The 18,732-nt window shown below is 44.5% G+C and overlaps 1 protein-coding gene across 2 annotated transcripts in view; it reads left to right on the plus strand.

Annotated features, from left to right (window-relative positions):
• The window catches only part of UNC5C (unc-5 netrin receptor C), a 422,927-nt gene that overhangs the window by 364,626 nt on the left and 39,569 nt on the right, over window positions 1–18,732 (plus strand). For both annotated transcript variants that reach the window (XM_006111944.5, XM_006111943.5), the window contains 2 exons: window positions 54–398; window positions 6,395–6,482. In XM_006111944.5, the coding sequence (XP_006112006.1) occupies window positions 54–398; window positions 6,395–6,482 (433 nt within the window). The remainder of the gene's footprint in view (window positions 1–53; window positions 399–6,394; window positions 6,483–18,732) is intronic.

Here is an 18,732-nt window from a genome sequence, read left to right on the forward strand (position 1 = left end):
TGGGGATCTGGCAACGTGTAATATCCTGTTATTCTTTCTCATGTCCAACACAGATCTCCTGGCAGTGCCACCAGATCTCACATCTGCTGCAGCCATGTACAGAGGTCCTGTCTATGCTTTACACGATGTCTCTGATAAAATCCCAATGACCAACTCTCCAATCCTTGATCCACTTCCTAACCTGAAGATCAAGGTATATAATACCTCGGGTGCAGTCACCCCACAGGATGACCTGTCTGACTTCTCGTCCAAGTTATCACCACAGATAACTCAGTCTTTGCTGGAAAATGAGACCCTGAACATGAAGAACCAGAGCCTTGCTCGGCAAACAGACCCATCATGCACTGCTTTTGGCACCTTCAACTCCCTTGGTGGCCACCTGATCATTCCCAATTCAGGTAAGTACTTCATTACTTGGCTTTAGAAGTGCCTAGTGAGATTTCAGAAGTGGTGGTTGATTGGTGGTTTTAAGCAAAGCCATCTATCTCTTCTTTTAGACAGAAAAAACAAGGTTACTCCTGGGAATCCACTTTTTCTATGTTTAGCCCAAATGGCATTTTTTCCCATTCAGGTTTACTTGGCTATAACACATATCCTTTCCCAAAAGTCCTGGCCTTCTTTAACAATAAATCAGAAGATGCTGAGCCACTTCTTTCAGCAATATTATACCTCTGAATTTCCCTGACTGAAGTTGGAGTTAGCATCTTTTTCCTTTCATACAGATCCAAACAAAGAAACAAACCACACACATCCTCCAAAAGACCAACTTAAAGCCAGAGAGCCTCCTTATCATACATAAAAGGACAAATTATTAGAAAACAGATCAGTTGTTCTGGTTCCAGTTTGCTGCAGACTGTTCAGTGCTGAAGGAAGACAGCAGAATGCTAATTTTCTGCAGGTGATTAAATAGCTTGCCTAACACATTTTACATGGCAGAGGAAACCAGGGCTTTAAGTGTCTCTTCCATATTTCTTTATTATATGCTATTCAGGAACTGCACAAGTTAGTAATGGAAAAACCTCCCTAAGTTCTGTTAACAGCTTGGAAAATGGCTATGCTTTTATTTAGCAAGATAGTAGGATCTCAGTTAACCAAAATTTTCAGTGTGATTGTCTATGGAGAGGAGTGGGCTGGGGTGGCTGTCCAGATCAAATCTTTATTACATTCAGGACCAGTTTCTCAAGTGCTCAGCACCAGCAACCAGGACCAGATTTAAAAGAAAACAAACAAACAAAAATGCAGCTACTTTCCTATTTAGACCTCAAATGAAATGGTTAGATTTTCACAACCCCACCTGGGGATCCCTATTTTTCTCAAAGGTATGTCTACACAGCAAAGTTATTTCAAAGTAACAGCTGTTCTTTCAAAATAACTTTACTAGCGTCTACACAGCGAAACTGCTATTTTGAAATTAATTCAAAATAGCGGAACGCTTATTTCGAATTTGGTAAACCTCATTCAACGAGGAATAATGCCAAATTTAGAATACCGTTTTTTCCGGCGTATAAGACGACTTTTTATGCTAAAAAACATCCCCCAAAAATCGGGGGTCGTCTTATACGCCGGGTATACAGGCAGTCCCCGACTTGCAGGTACGAACGGGGGCTTTTCTCACCCCGGAGGACACAGACTGCGGGACCTCGCAGTCCCGCCGCCCGTGTACTCCGGGGCGAGAAAAGCTGCTCCGTGTCTCCCTGGTCTGCAGACCAGGAAGACACGGAGCAAAGCCTCTGGCAAAGCCTCAGAGGCGCGGGACCCCGCCGCTGCTGCGGCTTTGCTCCCAGTGCCTCTGGTCTCCAGCAGACCAGGGGCACCGGGAGCAAAGCCGGGGAGGTGGAGGGGCACAGGGGCGCTGCCGGTTGGCCTCTTAAGGGGGGCTAGTCTTATACGGCGAGTATAAAATGAAAAGCTATCTTTTAACTAGAAAATTAGGGGGTCGTCTTATACACCCAGTCGCGTTATACGCCGGAAAATACAGTAGCTATTTTGAAATAAGTGCTGTGTAGACACTTATTTCGAAATAGGAGGCCTCCAGCCTTCCCAGGATGCCCTGGTGGCCACTCCAGCCTCAACCAAGAACACTCCTCTCCCTCCCCAGAACTCTTAAAGGGGTAGACTCTGGCCACAGTGCCTGTGCCAGCTCCAAGCCTGCCAGCCCAGAGCCAGCAATCACTGCCCCTGACCCAGTGGCCCCAAAACATGAGCCAGCAAGCCACTGGCAGCAGGCACCTTCCTGGTCCACGGTGGAGATCATGGACCTTATTCAGGTTTGGGGGGATGCCCCCAGCGTCCATGATCTCTGCGCTAGATGGAGGAATTCAGCCGTCTATGACAAGATAGCTGCCAGCCTGGCCACCAAAAGCCACATGCAAACCCAGGAGCAGGTTTGCATGAAAATCAAGTTGGTTCAGCGAGACCCTGAGCCCTGAGCTTCTCCTCCCCTTGTTTCCCCCTTCCAGCTCCCTCCTCCCAGGTTTCCCTGTCCCCTCTTCCACCCTCTCTCTTCACCTCTCCTGCCTCCTCTCCTCCTCCTTTCCTGCCAATCTCACCAGAGTTTCCCTCCCCCCCCCTTTTTGTTAAATAAAGAGAGTTTGTGTTCATGAAATTATTTGTATTTTATTTGACATCAGGAAGGGGGGTTAGGGAGGGGTATGTGGAAGGATGTGAGGGAGGAATGAGGCACAAGCCCCCAGTGGGGCACACAGGGAGACTGTTAGTGCTCCTCAGGGTGAAAGCTCTCCTGCAGGGCCTCCTGGATACTGACAGTCCCCTGATGGACGTCCCAGATGGCAACCTGCAGCAAGTGCAGCCAGGCTCACAGCAATGCATCCAAGAGAAGCACAAGAGCGCCCAGGGACAGCTCTGGCTCCATGTTGCAAAGTGCTGTGATGTCCCATGTGAGGGCAACCAGAGCACACTGAGACAAAAATGCTTTGCTGTCCCTCATCGAGGTAGACAAGCAAGCAGGGAAACCTGAGCACTGGCTGTCCGGGGTCGGGGGGACCTTTAAGCACAGACCTCAGTCAGCCCCACACAGTAAGTCCTGACCTGGTGCCCTGCCAGAACTGGTTCCGTCCAGCCTTAAATGCGATTCAGAGTCCACTCAGTGTGAAAGTGCTATTTTAAAATAGCACAATGTTATTTTGAAATGCATTTTGTGTGTAGACGTGTTATTTCGAAATAAGCTATTTCGAAATAACGCTGTAGTGTAGACATACCCAAAGGCCATTAGTGGATGCTGAATACTTTTGAAAATCCAATCTCTTTCCTTTAGTGGTCTAAATGGGAGCTGAGCTTTTCTTAAAGGGAAAGGGAAAGGGAATGAAAATGAAAATGAAATGAAATGAAATGAAATCTGGCCTGATTGTGGTTTGCTGATCTCTGTTCAAAATCTACTCTGTAGTGTTGTAGAGTCTTCTAGTAAGAGGTTCAGTTCATTCTCTGGTTACTTTCCACCATGCTTTCCACATGTTCTACTAAGCCTGTTACTCATACACAATTTAATTTGCAATATTAACTTCAGTTTATACGTGAAAAAGTGCATTTCCATAGGGGCACTTTAAAAATAATTAAAACAAACTAAACCATCTATAACCCAATACATTGGGCTGTCTGTTCAGCATCCAATAATATTTATCTACCAATTAACAGCAGTCAAAAGTCCCTCATCTGCCTTAGAATCCCTCCCTGGACATCTGAGGAAATACATGGGTGAGGCAGCATGCTCAGAAGCTTAATGTATATGAAAAATCATGGAAGACGGGGGAGATTCCAGAAGACTGGAAAAGGGCAAATATTGTGCCAATCTATAAAAAGGGGAATAAGAACAACCCAGGAAACTACAGACCAGTCAGTTTAACGTCTGTCCCAGGGAAGATAATGGAGCAGGTAATTAAGGAAATCATATGCAAACACTTGGAAGGTAATAAAGTAATAGGGAATAGCCAGCATGGGTTTGTGAAGAACAAGTCATGCCAAACTAATCTGATAGCTTTCTTTGATAGGATAACGAGCCTTGTGGATAAGGGAGAAGCGGTGGATGTCATATACCTAGACTTTAGTAAGGCATTTGGTACGGTCTCGCATGATATTCTTATTGATAAACTAGGCAAATATAACTTAGATAGGGCCACAATAAGGTGGGTGCATAATTGGCTGGATAACTGTAATCAGAGAGTTGTTGTTAAAGGTGCTAAATCCTGCTGGAAAGGGATAACAAGTGGAGTTCCACAAGGGTCTGTTTTGGGACCCGTATTGTTCAATATCTTCATCAATGATGTAGATATTGGGATAGAGAGTACGCTTATTAAGTTTGCAGATGATACCAAACTGGGTGGGGTTGCAACTTCTTTGGAGGATAGGGACATAATTCAAAATGACCTTAGCAAGTTAGAGAAATGGTCAGAGGTAAACAGGATGAAGTTTAATAAAGAGAAATGCAAAGTGCTCCACTTAGGAAGGAACAATCAGTTCCATACATACAAGATGGGAAGCGACTGTCTAGGAAGGAGCATGGTGGAAAGGGATCTAGGGGTCATAGTGGACAACAAGTTGAATATGAGTCAACAGTGTGATGCTGCTGCAAGAAAAGCAAATATGATTCTAGGTTGTATCAACAGGTGTGTTGTAAGCAAAACTCGTGAAGTCATTCTGCCGCTCTACTCTGCACTAGTTAGGCCTGAGCTGGAGTACTGTGTCCAGTTCTGGGCGCCACATTTCAAGAAAGATGTGGAGAAATTGGAAAGGGTACAGAGAAGAGCAACAAGAATGATTAAAGGTCTAGAGAACATGACCTATGAAGCCAGGCTTCATGAACTGGGCTTGGTTAGTTTGGAAAAAAGAAGATTAAGGGGGGACATGATAGCGGTTTTCAAATATCTAAAAGGATGCCACAAGGAGGAAGGAGAAAATTTGTTCCTCTTGGTTTCTGAGGACAGGACAAGGAGTAATGGGCTTAAAGTGCAGCAAGGGAGGTTTAGATTGGACATTAGGAAAAAATTCCTAACTGTCAGGGTGGTCAAATAGTGGAATAAATTGCCAAGGGAGGTGGTGGAATCTCCCTCTCTGGAGATATTTAAGAACAGGTTAGATAGACATCTGTCAGGGATGGTGTAGACAGAGCTTGGTCCTGCCTTGAGGGCGGGGGCCTGGACTCGATGACCTCTCGAGGTCCCTTCCAGTCCTATGATTCTATGATTATGACAGACCCACAGGGAAACAAGTTCCAAGGTCAAAAGGTATTTGAGACACAGCTGTACCCTTTTAAAATGGGTGAATCCATCTCAAACACATCCAGGGGTCACAACTATGGATGCACTGCCTGGAGAAAGAGGTGGTTTCATGCAGCCAGGCCCAAACTATTCCAAACTATTCATATGACAGTGAAGCTTGTCCAGTGCAGCATCCTTTTGTAAAGATATCTCTCTCACAACTGTCCAGTGTAGCATCCTTTTGTAAGGTTATCTTTCTCACACAGGCTTTCTCTCTCCTCTCACATGCACACACACACATCCTTAAGAATATTGTGTTCATATGTTTGCTTCAGCTGTCTGTTTTATGGAGGAGGAACTAAAATCCCTACCATAGATTTCTGCCTGCTCCAGTTCAGCAATGGCAATTGGTCCAGAATTGCCCAGCTGTGGGGACAACTGAGTATTTGTGCCTCATGGTAAAAAGAACTGTCCATTTTCAGGGGAACCAAATTCAACATTTATGAAATCTGCCATCATGTAGGCACAATGCACTGTAATCAAACACATCACTAATTACCATTAACTCATGTTTTCAGTGCAGGGTGGACTTGACTAGCCAAGGCAGGGTATTGGAATTCTGGACCACTCTTCCTGAATGGGCATATAAGGGAGGTCAAGTAGCTCCATTTTGTCCTAACTATTGTAGAATTAAAAGTTAAGAACATCTAAATATTGGATGCCGACCACATGACCAGCTCCTCCTACTGTTTCCTGGGAAAGTATTCTGCTGGCTTTGGTTTTAGTTGTTGTTGTTTGTTGTTGTTCTTTACTAAATAAGAAATGCCTGGGGAGAAATGTTCCACTAGAGCTGTTTGAAATTTTAGACACAGTTGTTGGTTTCCCCCACGTTTTACAAGGTAAGCAACAGAGTAACCATCTGTTTGTTCCTTAAATAAAAAAGGGCGAGGAAAAAGTCCAGTTCTACACTCCAGTAGTTCAAAACAAATACATGGGAGGCACTAGTATCCAATCAACTGAGAGATGCAGAAGCCAGGGCGACAGTAAATATTACCATTTTTCTTGGGGGTTGATTGGGAATCTGGTGTTTAGGGCTATGTCTTCAAATCTCCTGTCATTCTTCATCAGAGGCATGGTTGCCTTTCTTTCTTCATTACCTTTTATTTGTCTCTTCTGTTTTGCAGGAGTAAGTTTGCTGATCCCTGCAGGGGCCGTTCCCCAGGGAAGAGTCTATGAAATGTATTTGACAGTTCACAGGAAGGAGAACATGAGGTAAAAGACTCTATTTACAGTGCATTTGCCTGAGTACTAATTATAGAGAAGGGGCGAGGAGAAAATGTACTAACTAAAATCTCTGATCAGCGGATATTTATGCAAAGCCAATTGTGTTGAGGCTGCATATTGGTTTTAAAGTAGACTCAGCTGAGAGCTGAGGATAACTTGGCCACAGAACCAGCTCTTGATATTTTCTTTTTATAACTTCTGCAAAAAGCTTTCAAATTTAGAGGAAGCTGAATCCAAGTTAGAAGTGAGGATAATGCAGTAGCCATCATTGGGCTACTGTAGCCTGTACATTGCTTCCTAAGCCCATTAGAGGGCACAAAGAGGGACTAAAGCACAGTTTTCAAGCTTGGGGTCACTGTACTTCCATGTTACCCCTTCTCCATGGGTGAAGCTATCTACACTTTTAGAATTCTCAAGGAGCTGACTGAGAAGATATCTTAGCCATTAGCAATTATTTTTGAAAGGTCATGGAAGATGGGAGAGATTCCAGGAGACTGGAAAAGGACACATATAGTACCAATCTCTACAAAGAGAAATAAGGACAACCCAGGGAATTACAGGCCAGTCAGCTAAACTTCTGTGACATGGAGCAAATACCTGAATAATCATTTTACAAGCATCTAAAAGATAATAAGGTGATAAGTAACAGTCAGCATGGATTTGTCAGAAATAAATTGTGCCAAACCAACCTGATAATTTTCTCTCCCACGGTAACAAGCCTTGTGGATGGGGAGAAGTGGTAACGTGGCATATCTTCATATTAGTAAGGCCTTCATTTATACTATCTCATGTAACCTTCTTATACACTAAGTAGGGAAATGCAACCAAGATAGAGCTACTATAAGATGAATGCAAAAGTCATTGGAAAACTGATAACAATGATTCACGGTCGATCTGGAAGGGCATAGTTAGTGTGGTCCCACAGGGATCAGTTCTGGGTACAGTTGTGTTCAGAATCTTCGTCGGTGATTTAGATAATTGCATAGAGAGTACACTTAAAAAGTTTGTTGATGATACCAAGTTGGGAGACATTTCAAGTGCTTTGGAGGATCGAATTAAAATTCAAAATGATCTAGACAAACTGAAGAAATTATCTGAATGAAGTAAATAGGATGAAATTCAATAAGAACAAACAAATGCAAAGTGCTCCACTTAGGAAGGAAAATGACTCTGTAGGAAGGAGAATTATGGAAAAGAATTTAATTCATAATGGCCCACAAACTACATATAAGTCAACTGAGTAACACTGTTACAAAAAAAGTAAACATCATTCTGGGATGTATTGGGAGTGTTGTAAGGTAGACATGAGAAGTAATTCTTATGCTTTACTCTGCACTAATTAGGCCTTAACTGGGAGTATTGTGTCCAGTTCTGGGTGCCACATTTCAGGAAAGATGTGAACAAATTGGAGGAGGTCCAGAGAGCAACAAAAATGACTGAAGGTCTAGAAAACATGACCTAAGAGGGGAGACTGAAAAAAATAGGTTTGTTTAATCTGAAAAAGAGATGACTGAGAAGGGACATAACCATTTTCAAGTACATAGAAGTTTATAGCAGAGGTGGAGAACTTCAGACCCAGGGGCCGGATGCAGCCCCCTGTTTGCCTGGATCTAGTCCTAAGGCTCAGGGCTCTCCTCCCCCCAGCATCAGGAGCCCGTGCTGTTATTCCTATCCCACTGCCATCTCCCTGCAGGGCTGAAGCTCACAAAATCTACTAGCCTGGGCCTTCCAAGGCTTTGGTGTGAGAGGGGAATGTGGAGAATGTCAGGGGCCATGATTTTTTTTCTTCTGACTTGTGGGAGGCCCCCGATTGATTTTTCTGTAAGCCGGTGGCTTCTAACCTAAAAAAGGTTCCCCACCCCTGGTTTATAGCAAGGAGGAGGGGAAAAAATGTTCTTCTTACCCTCTGATAATAGGACAAGATGCAATGGGCTTAGAATGCATCAAGGAAATGCATTAATAGGCTTAAAATGCATCATTAGGAAATATTTCCTAGCTATCAGGATGGGTAAGGATGAAAAAATTGCCCAGTAAGATTGTGGATCTCCATTATCAGAGATTTTTAAGAGCAAGTTAGACCAACACCTGTCAGGTATGGTCACTCTCTAGATAATACTTTGTCCTACCATGAGTGCAGAGGACTGGACTAAATGACTTCACGAGGTTCCTTCCAGTTCTATAATTCCATATCACAATTAGCAGACAAGCTTGATAACCTGGTGTGCCTATGTTACTCTTCAGGTTCAAGCTATCTTGTCAACTATCACCTCTCTAGAATTAACTGCCACTTTCTGACTGAGTCTCATACACCCCTTACCAGTCCCATGCCCCGTCTTCTTCCTCAGAAGACCTACTCTAAAGCGGGGAAAGGGGCAGCACTGAAAGAGATGCTGTCCCTCCATGGCTCCTAGCTCATTTGGAGGCTTGACAGAAGCCTCTGAAAAGCAGATGTAAAGCTGAGGAGGACATGCTGAGAGTTAAGTCAAGATTATTATGCAGGCCTCTCATGGCCTGTTCAAATAATTAATTATTATTGTACCTATCAAATTTCCAGCAAGTTATCATTTTATGAAATAAAAGCCCATTTTACTATAGAAAAATAAAAAGAACTTGTTATTTAACTTACTAAAGTATGCTTCAAAATGGAGACAGAGTCTGAGGTAAGCTAATTTTTTCAGAAGCACCTTAGAGATTAAAGGAGGCAGACTCATTTTTAAAGAGAATTCTATGTTGCTGGAGTTGTATACCTTAAGCTGACTATTGTAGACTTGGCCTTAGCTTTATAGGTGCCCAAGTTCACCTAAGAATAGATTTAAAAGGTATATAGCTGTCCAAAGATGCAGGTAGCTGCCTAGTAGGATTTTTTCAAAAGAACCTATCCATGTGCAGTGTGCCTTCATAGGCACTGTTTAAAATCCCTCTGGGCTCCTCTCTGCATCTTTTAGATGTCTAAATAGTTTTGTAAATGTGGCTCCTAGGTATTTTTGACAGTTTTGCCCACAACACCGAGTGGCTCTATCAGAGGGCTGAGAATGAGAACTTCCAGTCAGATTTTGTCTTGTCTTCACCTAACCTGCTCTGTAATCTAGGACAAGTTACTTATGGTTAGATTATTAGCTTAGGCACAACTTCAGAGTCTGGGGTGAGACATAGGCTACCCTGCCCCAGGAAAAGTGATTCAGCATGGTGATTCTGAAAGACACATTGAATTACCTACTCCCTCCTTTCTCCAAGGACAATGTTATCTAACCATGCGCTGGCACAGCTACTCCAGAGAGTGAATAGGGAATGGAGCCAAAGCTCTACCTCTTCTCCACCTCTCTCTTCCCCTGCTCAAGGAAGGGAATATGCAAGTAGTCCTGCTTTCTCCTTGACTCCCAGACACAGGGACTAAGTAACTGACATCCTCATACAAAAATGGGCCTTACTCCTCACTTCCCTGCCTGGGCATGTGGTCCATTTCGCAGTCCAGCGCTCAATGTTGCTGAAAGGAGATCTAAAAGGCCAAGGTATACTAGTAGCAGTTGGAGCAAACCTACTGAATAGCATAGAGAAATCCTACTCTTTAGTCTGGAATAGTGTGCACAGAGACTCAATGACAAATGTATAGGTAAGTGATCATTGCACAGTGCTATCCTTCTTTCTCCTTATAGCTAAATCCAGTTTTTAGCTTAGACCTTTGATAGTTTGTGTTGTGCACTTAGTCACAGCTGTTTGTACATCATAAAATACTGTGCACTGCTCTCTGGCATGCTAATCCTTTACCTATGCTAAAAATAATCTTTTCAAAGAAAGATTAAATAAAAAAGCCTTCGTACTTACATTATTCATGCCTTCTGCTTTGAAAGTAACTAATTACAAAAATGGCTGTGTCTATATTCACATTCCCTAATGGTTATTTTCATGTTAGTTTGTGCTATATTTTTAAAAAGACTCGCAACCTGTAGTGAAAAAGTGTCCCTCTTTTGTAAAGGGAAACCCAAAGAAATTTCCCTGTGCCTTCATTGGAACGACGTGTCTAAGATTGTGGCCTACATTACATTTCTCCACCCTTCTCTACTGTTTTACTTCCTTCTCGGAGGCAGCGGTGTGTTCAAATGAATCACCCAGAAATTACTCCTACTGCTACTTCTTCATTTGGAAGGAATCATTGTCTCTTTTCCCAATTAGTCATGGGGACCCAACATAGTCCTGGTTTTTACTTCCCTTCTAGGGCTATAAACCCACTCTACCTGGTTTATGATAGCAGTTGTCCTGCAGGTGGTAGAAACCAGCATAGAGAGAGCATGTTTAAAGTAGTGCCACCTGAGAAGCAGAGTGAATGTGCGGCAGTGTGTATGAAGACATGAATGGAAGGAAGACATCTTATAATTGCAGGAAAGATTTTGCGAGAGAGGAGAACACTGATGTCAAATATGCTATGGAGGAAGCAGAGCACATTGTACGTTTGAAGGTGTCAGTTGACTCTAGGGGGACATGGCATAGACTCATTTCGCCAGATAATCAGATAAAGAGATTATTCGTTCCCAATCTGCTATTATCTTACCTTCTCCGGAAGGGAGATGGCCAGGCATCCACTCAGCCTTTCCAGAGTCCTATACTGCAGAAAATCCTGTGGAGGCTCACTACTTCCTGTGCAGCATGTCACATCAGGCTGGTGCTGGGATGCCTAATAAAGGGACCATTGTGTGACAGTAGATAATTCAGATATGTATTTCACTTAGATTATTTTCCAGCACCTCTTTAGAACTCCAGTCTCTTCAAACTTTCTAAAAGCAACAGCGTATACAACATTTAACATGAGCCATTTAGGCCTAGATTTTGAAAGGTGTTTATACACTCAGTGTTGAAACACTGACCTCATTTAATAGCTTAAGTCTCATTTTCAAAAGGGATTTGGGCATGTTGAAGCTTAAATCCCATTGATAGTTGATGGATTAAAACTCTGAAGTGCCTAAATCCCTTCTGAAAAGGAGCTTCAGATCCCTAAATCAATTAGGAGTTGCAATACTGAACACAGCAATGCCTAAATACTTGAAAAATCTGTGTCTAATTGTATAACTCAGGGGTGGGGAACCTTTTTAGGGTTGGGGGGCACTGACCACAGAAAAATCAGTTGGGGGCGGCACACAAGTGAGAGGGAAAAGAACAAAAAACCTTCACTGACATGGCCCCCAACTGAGAAGGAAAAAGACACTACCCATATTCCCCTCACACACCAGAGCATAGGGGAACCCAGCCTACTAGATTTTGTGTGCCTCAGCCCTGCAGTGGCGTTCCAGCACTGGCTCCACAATGCTGGGGGAGCTCTGAGACTCAGTTGCCAGATCCAATCAATCCTCCCGGGCCTGAGGTTCCTCACCCCTGGTATAAATCCCTGGGGAGTGTCTACACTACAGGGCTTACCTCGAAATAAGCTATGCAAATTGAGCTACCTCAATTGTGTAGCTTATTTCGAAATTGGGAGCATCTACACAGCACTTGTTTTTTAAATAGAGTACCCTTCCACCGACTTCCCTTACTCCTTGTACAATGAGAGTTGCAGGAGTCGGAGTAAGAATTCCATCTGCCGTCCAGACCTGCAATCTCGAGAAGTGTGCTGCTTACCAGGAGCTCACATTCAGGATGTGACCGAGAGTCTTCCAAAAGAGATTAAACCTTCAGATCGCTACGCCTTCCTGCTTCTCCATGTAGGAACTAACAATATGGCCAAGAATGACCTTCAGCGGGCCACAGAAGATTATATAGTGCTCGAAAGAAGGATCAAGGAATTTGAAGCACAAATGGTGTTCTCATCCATCCCTCCAGTTGAAGGAAAAGATCTGGGTAGGGATTGTCGAATTGAGGAAGTAAAGGTGGTGTCGGAGAGATGGCTTTGGTTTCTTCGACCATGGGACTCTTTTCCATGCACAAGGATTGTTGGAAAGAGATGGGATCCACCTAACCAAGAAAGGAAAGAGCATCTTCGTGGGCAGGCTGATAAACGTAGTGAGCAGGGCTTTAAACTAGGTATTTTGGGGGTCGGTGGCCAAAGCCCTGAGGTAACTGAGGAAGTCGGACACTGGGAAGAATCACAAGGAGGAACGAGCAAAAAAGGAGGACCCCTGATTTGGATGGAGAAGGTAGGCCGATCAACTGATTATCTAAAGTGTTTGTATACAAATGTGAGAAGCCTGGGAAACAAACAGGAAGAATTAGAAGCCCTGGCCCAGTCGAAAAGCTATGATTTCATTGAAATAATGGAGACTTGGTGGGATGATTCGCATGACTATACCCTTCCATGACAGTTCTTCAAACTGTTCAGGAAGAACAGGTGGGGGAGAAAAGGAGGAGGAGTTGTTGCATTGTATGTAAGAGAGCAGTATGATTGCTCAGAACTCCAATATTTAGAGGGATAAAAGACTGTTGAGAGTTTAAGGGTTAAGTTTAGAGGTGGAAGCAACAGGGGTGATGTTGTGGTTGGTGTCTGCTATAGACCACCGGATCAGGTGGATGAGGTAGAGAAGGCTTTCTGTGACAACTGAGAGAAGCTTCCAGATTGCAGGCCCTGGTTCTCATGGGCGACTTTAATCATCATGACTTCTGTTTGGGAGACCAATACAGCAGTACACAAACAATCCAGGAAGTTTTTGGAGAATGTTGGGGATAACTTCTTGGTACAAGTGCTGAAGGAACCGACCAAGGGCCATGCACAGCTTGACCTGCTGCTCACAAACAGGGAGGAACTAGTAGGGGAAGTAGAGGTGGGTGACAACCTGGGAAGCAGTGATCATGAGATTGTAGATTTCAGGATCCTGACCAAAGGAAGAAAAGAGAGTAGCAAAATACACACCTTTGACTTCAGAAAAGCAGACTTTGACTCCCTCAGGGTATGTCTACACTACAGAGTTAGTTCGAACTAACGGATGTTAGTTCAAACTAACTTTCATAGGCGCTACACTAGTGCTCCGCTAGTTTGAACTTAATTCGAACTAGCGGAGCACTTAGTTCGAACTAGGAAAACCTCATTTTACGAGGATTAAGCCTAGTTCGAACTAGCTAGTTCGAATTAAGGAGTGTGTAGCCCCTTAATTCGAACTAGTGGGAGGCTAGCCCTCCCCAGGTTTCCCTGGTGGCCACTCTGGCCAACACCAGGGAAACTCGTCTGCCCCCCTCCCGGCCCCGGACCCCTTAAAGGGGCACGAACTGGCTACGGTGCCCATGCCAGGTGCAAGCCTGCCAGCACCCAGCCAGCAGACCCTGCACCTGGCATGGATCGAGCCACCCACCTGATGCCCCCCAGCCCTCCCCCTCTTCCCGGGACCAGGCTGGCGGCTCCCGGGAGCTTGCCCGGGACCGCAAGAGGCGGGCACCCACCTGGGCTAGTGCGGACATCGTGGACATCGTCCATGATGTCCGCACTAGGCACAGGAAAGTGGCCGACTAGGGCAGGAGAGCTGCCAGCCTGGCCACCCAGGAGCAGGTGTGCAAGAGAATCAAGGGGGTCCACTGAGACCCCCGACCCTGAGCCCTGAGCTTACAATGGCCGTCCTGGGTCAGACCTAAGGTCCATCTAGCCCAGAAGCCTGTCTGCCGACAGCAGCCAACCCTAGGGACCCTGGAGGGGATGGAACGAAGACAGTGACCAAGCCATTTGTCTCATGCCATCCCTCTCCAGCCTTCCAGAAACCTTGGGCAGGGACACCACTCCTACCCCCTGGATAATACTACTCCATGGACCCAACCTCCATGACTTGATCTCACCTCCCTTTAAACTCTGTTCTAGTTGTAGCCTTCACAGCCTCCTGCAGCAAGGAGTTCCACAGGTTGACTCTTTGCTTTGTGAAGAACAACTTTCTGTTACTAGTTTGAAGCCTGCTACCCATTCCTTTCCTTTGGTGTCCTCTAGTCCTTCTTTATGGGAACTAATGAAGAACTTTTCTGTATGCACCCTCTCCACCCCACTCATGCTTTTAGAGACCTCTATCCTGTCCCCCCTCCGTCTCCTCTTTTCTAAGCTGAAAAGTCTCAGTCTCTTTAGCCTCTCTTCATATGGGACCTGATCCAAAGCCCTGATCATTTTAGTTGCCCTCCCCTCTCCCAGCCTCTCTCTTCCCCTCTCCCACCTCCTTTTCCCAGTCTCCCCCAGTTTTGTTCAATAAAGAGAGATTCTATTTTTGAACACAATTGTCCTTTATTTTGTACATCAAGAAGAGGGGCTAGGGAAGGGTAAGTGGAAGGAGGTGAGGGAGGAATGGGGTACGAGCCCCCGATGGGAAGGACTGGGCTGGCTCTGCGGGCTTCTGGGGGTGGAAGCTCTCCTGCAGCCCCCCAATTGCCCCCTCTCCCCAGATGGCAGCCTGCGGCAAGTGCAGCCGGGCTGATGGCCGAGTGCTGTGATGTGCCCAGTGTGGGTACTCCGGGCAATCCAAGCCAGGACTGCTTTGCAAGCGGGGCACCCCTGAGAACTGTCTGTCCAGGGTGGGGGTCGGGTTCCTTTAAGCACAGCCCTCAGCTAGCTTGAGACAGCATCTCCACGCTCTAAGTCCTCCTCTGATGCCCTGCCGGCACTGCTTCCGGCCATCCTTAAGTCCGGTTCAGGGTCTACTTAATGTGGACATGCTAGTTCAAATTAGCAAAACGCTAATTCGAACTAGTTTTTTAGTCTGGATCCGTTCATTCGAATTAGCTTAGTTCGAATTAACTAATTCAAACTAAGTTAGTTCGAATTAACGTTGTGTAGACATACCCTCTGAGAACTGATGGGTAGGATTCCCTGGGATGCTTACATGAAGGGAAAAGGAATCCAGGAGAACTGGTAGTATTGTAAAGAAGCCTTGTTAAAGTCACAGGAAGAAACCATCCCTATGTGCAGCAAGAAAAGCAAATATGGTAGGTGACCAGATTTGCTTACTGGGGACATCCTTGGTGAGCTTAAAAACAAAAAGGATGCTTATAAGAAGTGGAAACTTGGACAGATGACTAGGGGGAGTATAGATATATAGCTTGAGAATGCAGGGGTGTTATAAGGAAGGCAAAAGCGCAATTGGAATTGAAGCTAGCAAGGAATGTGAAGGATAACAAGAAAGGTTTCTACAGGCATGTTAGCAATAAGAGGGCGATCAGAGAAGGTGTGGGGCCCTTACTGGATGAGGGAGGTAACCTAGTGACAGATGATGTGGGAAAAGCTCAAGTACACAATGCCTTCTTTGCCTCTGTCATTATGGACAAGGTCAGTTCCCTGACAAATGCACTAGGCAATGCATTATTTCCCCAGCCCTTGGTGGGGAAAGAACAAGTTAGGAACTATTTAGAAAAGCTGAACTTTCACAAATCCATGGGCCCGGATTTAATGCATCCAAGGGTACTAAGGGAGTTGACAAATGTCATTGCAGAGGCGTTGGCAATTATCTTTGAAAACTCTTGGAGATCAGGAGAGATCCCAGATGATTGGAAAAAGGGCAAATGTAGTGCCCATCTTTAAAAAAGGGAAGAAGGACAATCCAGGCAACTACTTACTGATCAGCCTTACCTCAGTCCCCAGAAAAATCATGGAGAGGATCCTCAAGGAATCCATTTTGAAGCACTTGGAAGAGGGGAAAGTGATCAGGAATAGTCAACATGGATTCACAAAGGGCAAGTCATGCCTGACCAATCTGATTAGCTTCTATGATGAGGTAACTGGCTCTGTGGAGATGGGAAAGTCAGTGGATGTGATATACCTTGAGTTTAGCAAAGCTTTTGATACGGTCTCCCACAATATTCTTGCCAGCAAGTTAAGGGAATATGAATTGCATAAATTGACTGTAAGATGGATAGAAAGCTGGTTAGACTGTCGGGCCCAATGGGTAGTGATCAATGGCTCAGTGTCAGGTTGGCGGTCGGTTTCTAGTGGATTACCCCAAGGATCTGTTTTGGACCAGGTTTGTTCAACATCTTTATTAATGACCTGGATGAGGGGATGGATTGCACCCTCAGCAAGTTCACAGATGACACTAAGTTGGGGGAGAGATAGATATGCTGGAGGGCAGGGATAGTGACCAGAGTGACCTGGACAGATCAGAGGATTGGGCCAAAAGAAATCTGATGAGGTTCAGCAAGGACGTCCTGCACTTGGTATGGAAGAATCCCAAGCGTTGTTACAGGTTGGGGACTGAATGGCTAAGTTGCAGTTCTGCAGAAAAGGACCTGTGGATTATAGTGTACGGGAAGCTGGATATGAGTCAACAGTGTGCCCATGTAGTCAAGAAGGCTAATTGCATATTAGGGTGCCTTAGGAGGAGCATTGCCAGCAGATCCAGAGAAATTTTTATTCCCCTTTATTCGGCTCTGGTGAGGCCACATCTGGAGTATTGTGTCCATTTCTGGGTCCCCTGCTATAGAAAGGATGTGGACACATTGGAGAGGGTCCAGCGGAGGGGGACCAAAATGGTGACGGGGCTGGAGCGCATAACCTATGAGAGAGGCTGAGGGATTTGGGTTTGTTTAGTCTACAGAAGAGAAGAGTGAGGGAGGATTTGATAGAAGCCTTCTACTTCTTGAAGGGAGGTTCCAAAGAGGATGGAGAGAGGCTGTTCACAGTAGTGACAGGTGGCAGAACAAGAAGCAATGGAGAGGTCGAGGTTGAATATTAGGAAAAACTATTTCACTAGGAGGGAGGTGAAGCACTGGAATGGCTTACCTAAGGAGGTGGTGGAATCTCCATCCCTAGAGGTTTTTAAGTCTTGGCTTGACAATGCCCTGGCTGGGTTGATTTAGTTGAGATTGGTCCTTCCTTGGGCAGGGGGCTGGACTTGATGACCTCCTGAGATCTCTTCCAGCTCTATGATTCTATGACAGTATTTCAATATTATGTTGAAATAACTGCCTGCTTTGTAGTTATTTTGAAATAATATTGCTGTATAGACGTATCTCTTGTATAACCATCCCTATACTTATGTAACCCACACTCCTACTGGGGGTGGTTCTCTGTGGCTGTAATGGCACTTAGAATATATATCCCAGGTTTACTTCTCCTATACATACTTACTCTCCTTTATTACATGCTGCAAAGTACTCTATTTAGGAAGGATCCATCCATTTCACACATACAAAATGGGAAATGACTGCCTAGGAAGAAGCACTACAGAAAGGAACCTAGGGGTTATAGTGGATCACAAGCTAAATATGAGTCAACAGTGTGACACTATTGCAAAATAAAGCAAACATGATTCTGGGATGTATTAATTAGAAGCATTGTGAACAAGACAGAAGAAGTAATTGCTCTGCTCTGCTCTGCTCTGCTCTGCTCTGCACTGCACTGATTAAGCCTCAGCTGGAGATTGTGTCTAGTTCTGGGCACCACATTTCAGGAAAAATGTGGAGAAATTGGAACAGGTGTAGAAAAGATCAACAAGAATGATTAAAGGTCTAGAAAACATGAGCTATGAGGGAAGATTGAAAAAAATGGGTTTAGTATAGATAAGAGAAGACTGAGAGGGGAAATAATAACAGCTTTCAAGTACTTAAAAGATTGTTACAAGGAGGTGTGAGAAAAAATATTCTCTTTAACTTCCGATGATAGGACAAGAAGCAATGGGCTCAAATTGAAGGAAGGGAGGTTTAGTTTGGATATTAGGAAAAGCTTCCTAACTGTCAGGGTGGTTAAACAGTGGAATAAATTGCCTAGGGAGCTTTGTGGAATCTCTATTATTGGAGATTTTTAAGAACAGGTTACACAAACTCCTGTCAGGGACTGCAGGGGTCTGGACTTGATAACCTCTCAAGGTTCCTTCCAATTCCTTCCAATTCTAGTATTCTGTGATTCTGTGCTTGGGGACATATGTGAAATTTAGTTCACACTTGTTTCAGAAAAATATGAAGCAATTCTAATAGCTCAAGCTGAATCAGAAAGTCTGTTATTCCTCAAAGTCCTGCAAATCCCTTACTTCTATTTCTTCTCATGCACTTCTAAACTCTTCTCCCAGACTGATTTTGCAGGAATCCTCTAGTAACAAGAATTTGACAAGAGTTCCCTCAGCAATCTACTAGCACTGTGTTTTCATTGATTGAAGGGACTGGGTGCCGGAACACTCTGAGATGTTTGTTTCATTTCGTCCCTATTAAAGTGTGTGAAAGCAGGAAGATCTCTGAGAAAACATTACCTTTCCCATTGTGAAGTGGAGCTCTAATATTTCATAATATTTTCTGCTTCCCCTTAAAGGTAATCACAAGGTAGTTGTTTGGTGCAAATATGTTAGAGTGGGGACAGGTCTGTAAG

The sequence above is a fragment of the Pelodiscus sinensis genome, chromosome 4, assembly GCF_052426305.1.
Source record: "Pelodiscus sinensis isolate ZL-2025 chromosome 4, ASM5242630v1, whole genome shotgun sequence".
Taxonomy (NCBI): domain Eukaryota; kingdom Metazoa; phylum Chordata; order Testudines; family Trionychidae; genus Pelodiscus; species Pelodiscus sinensis.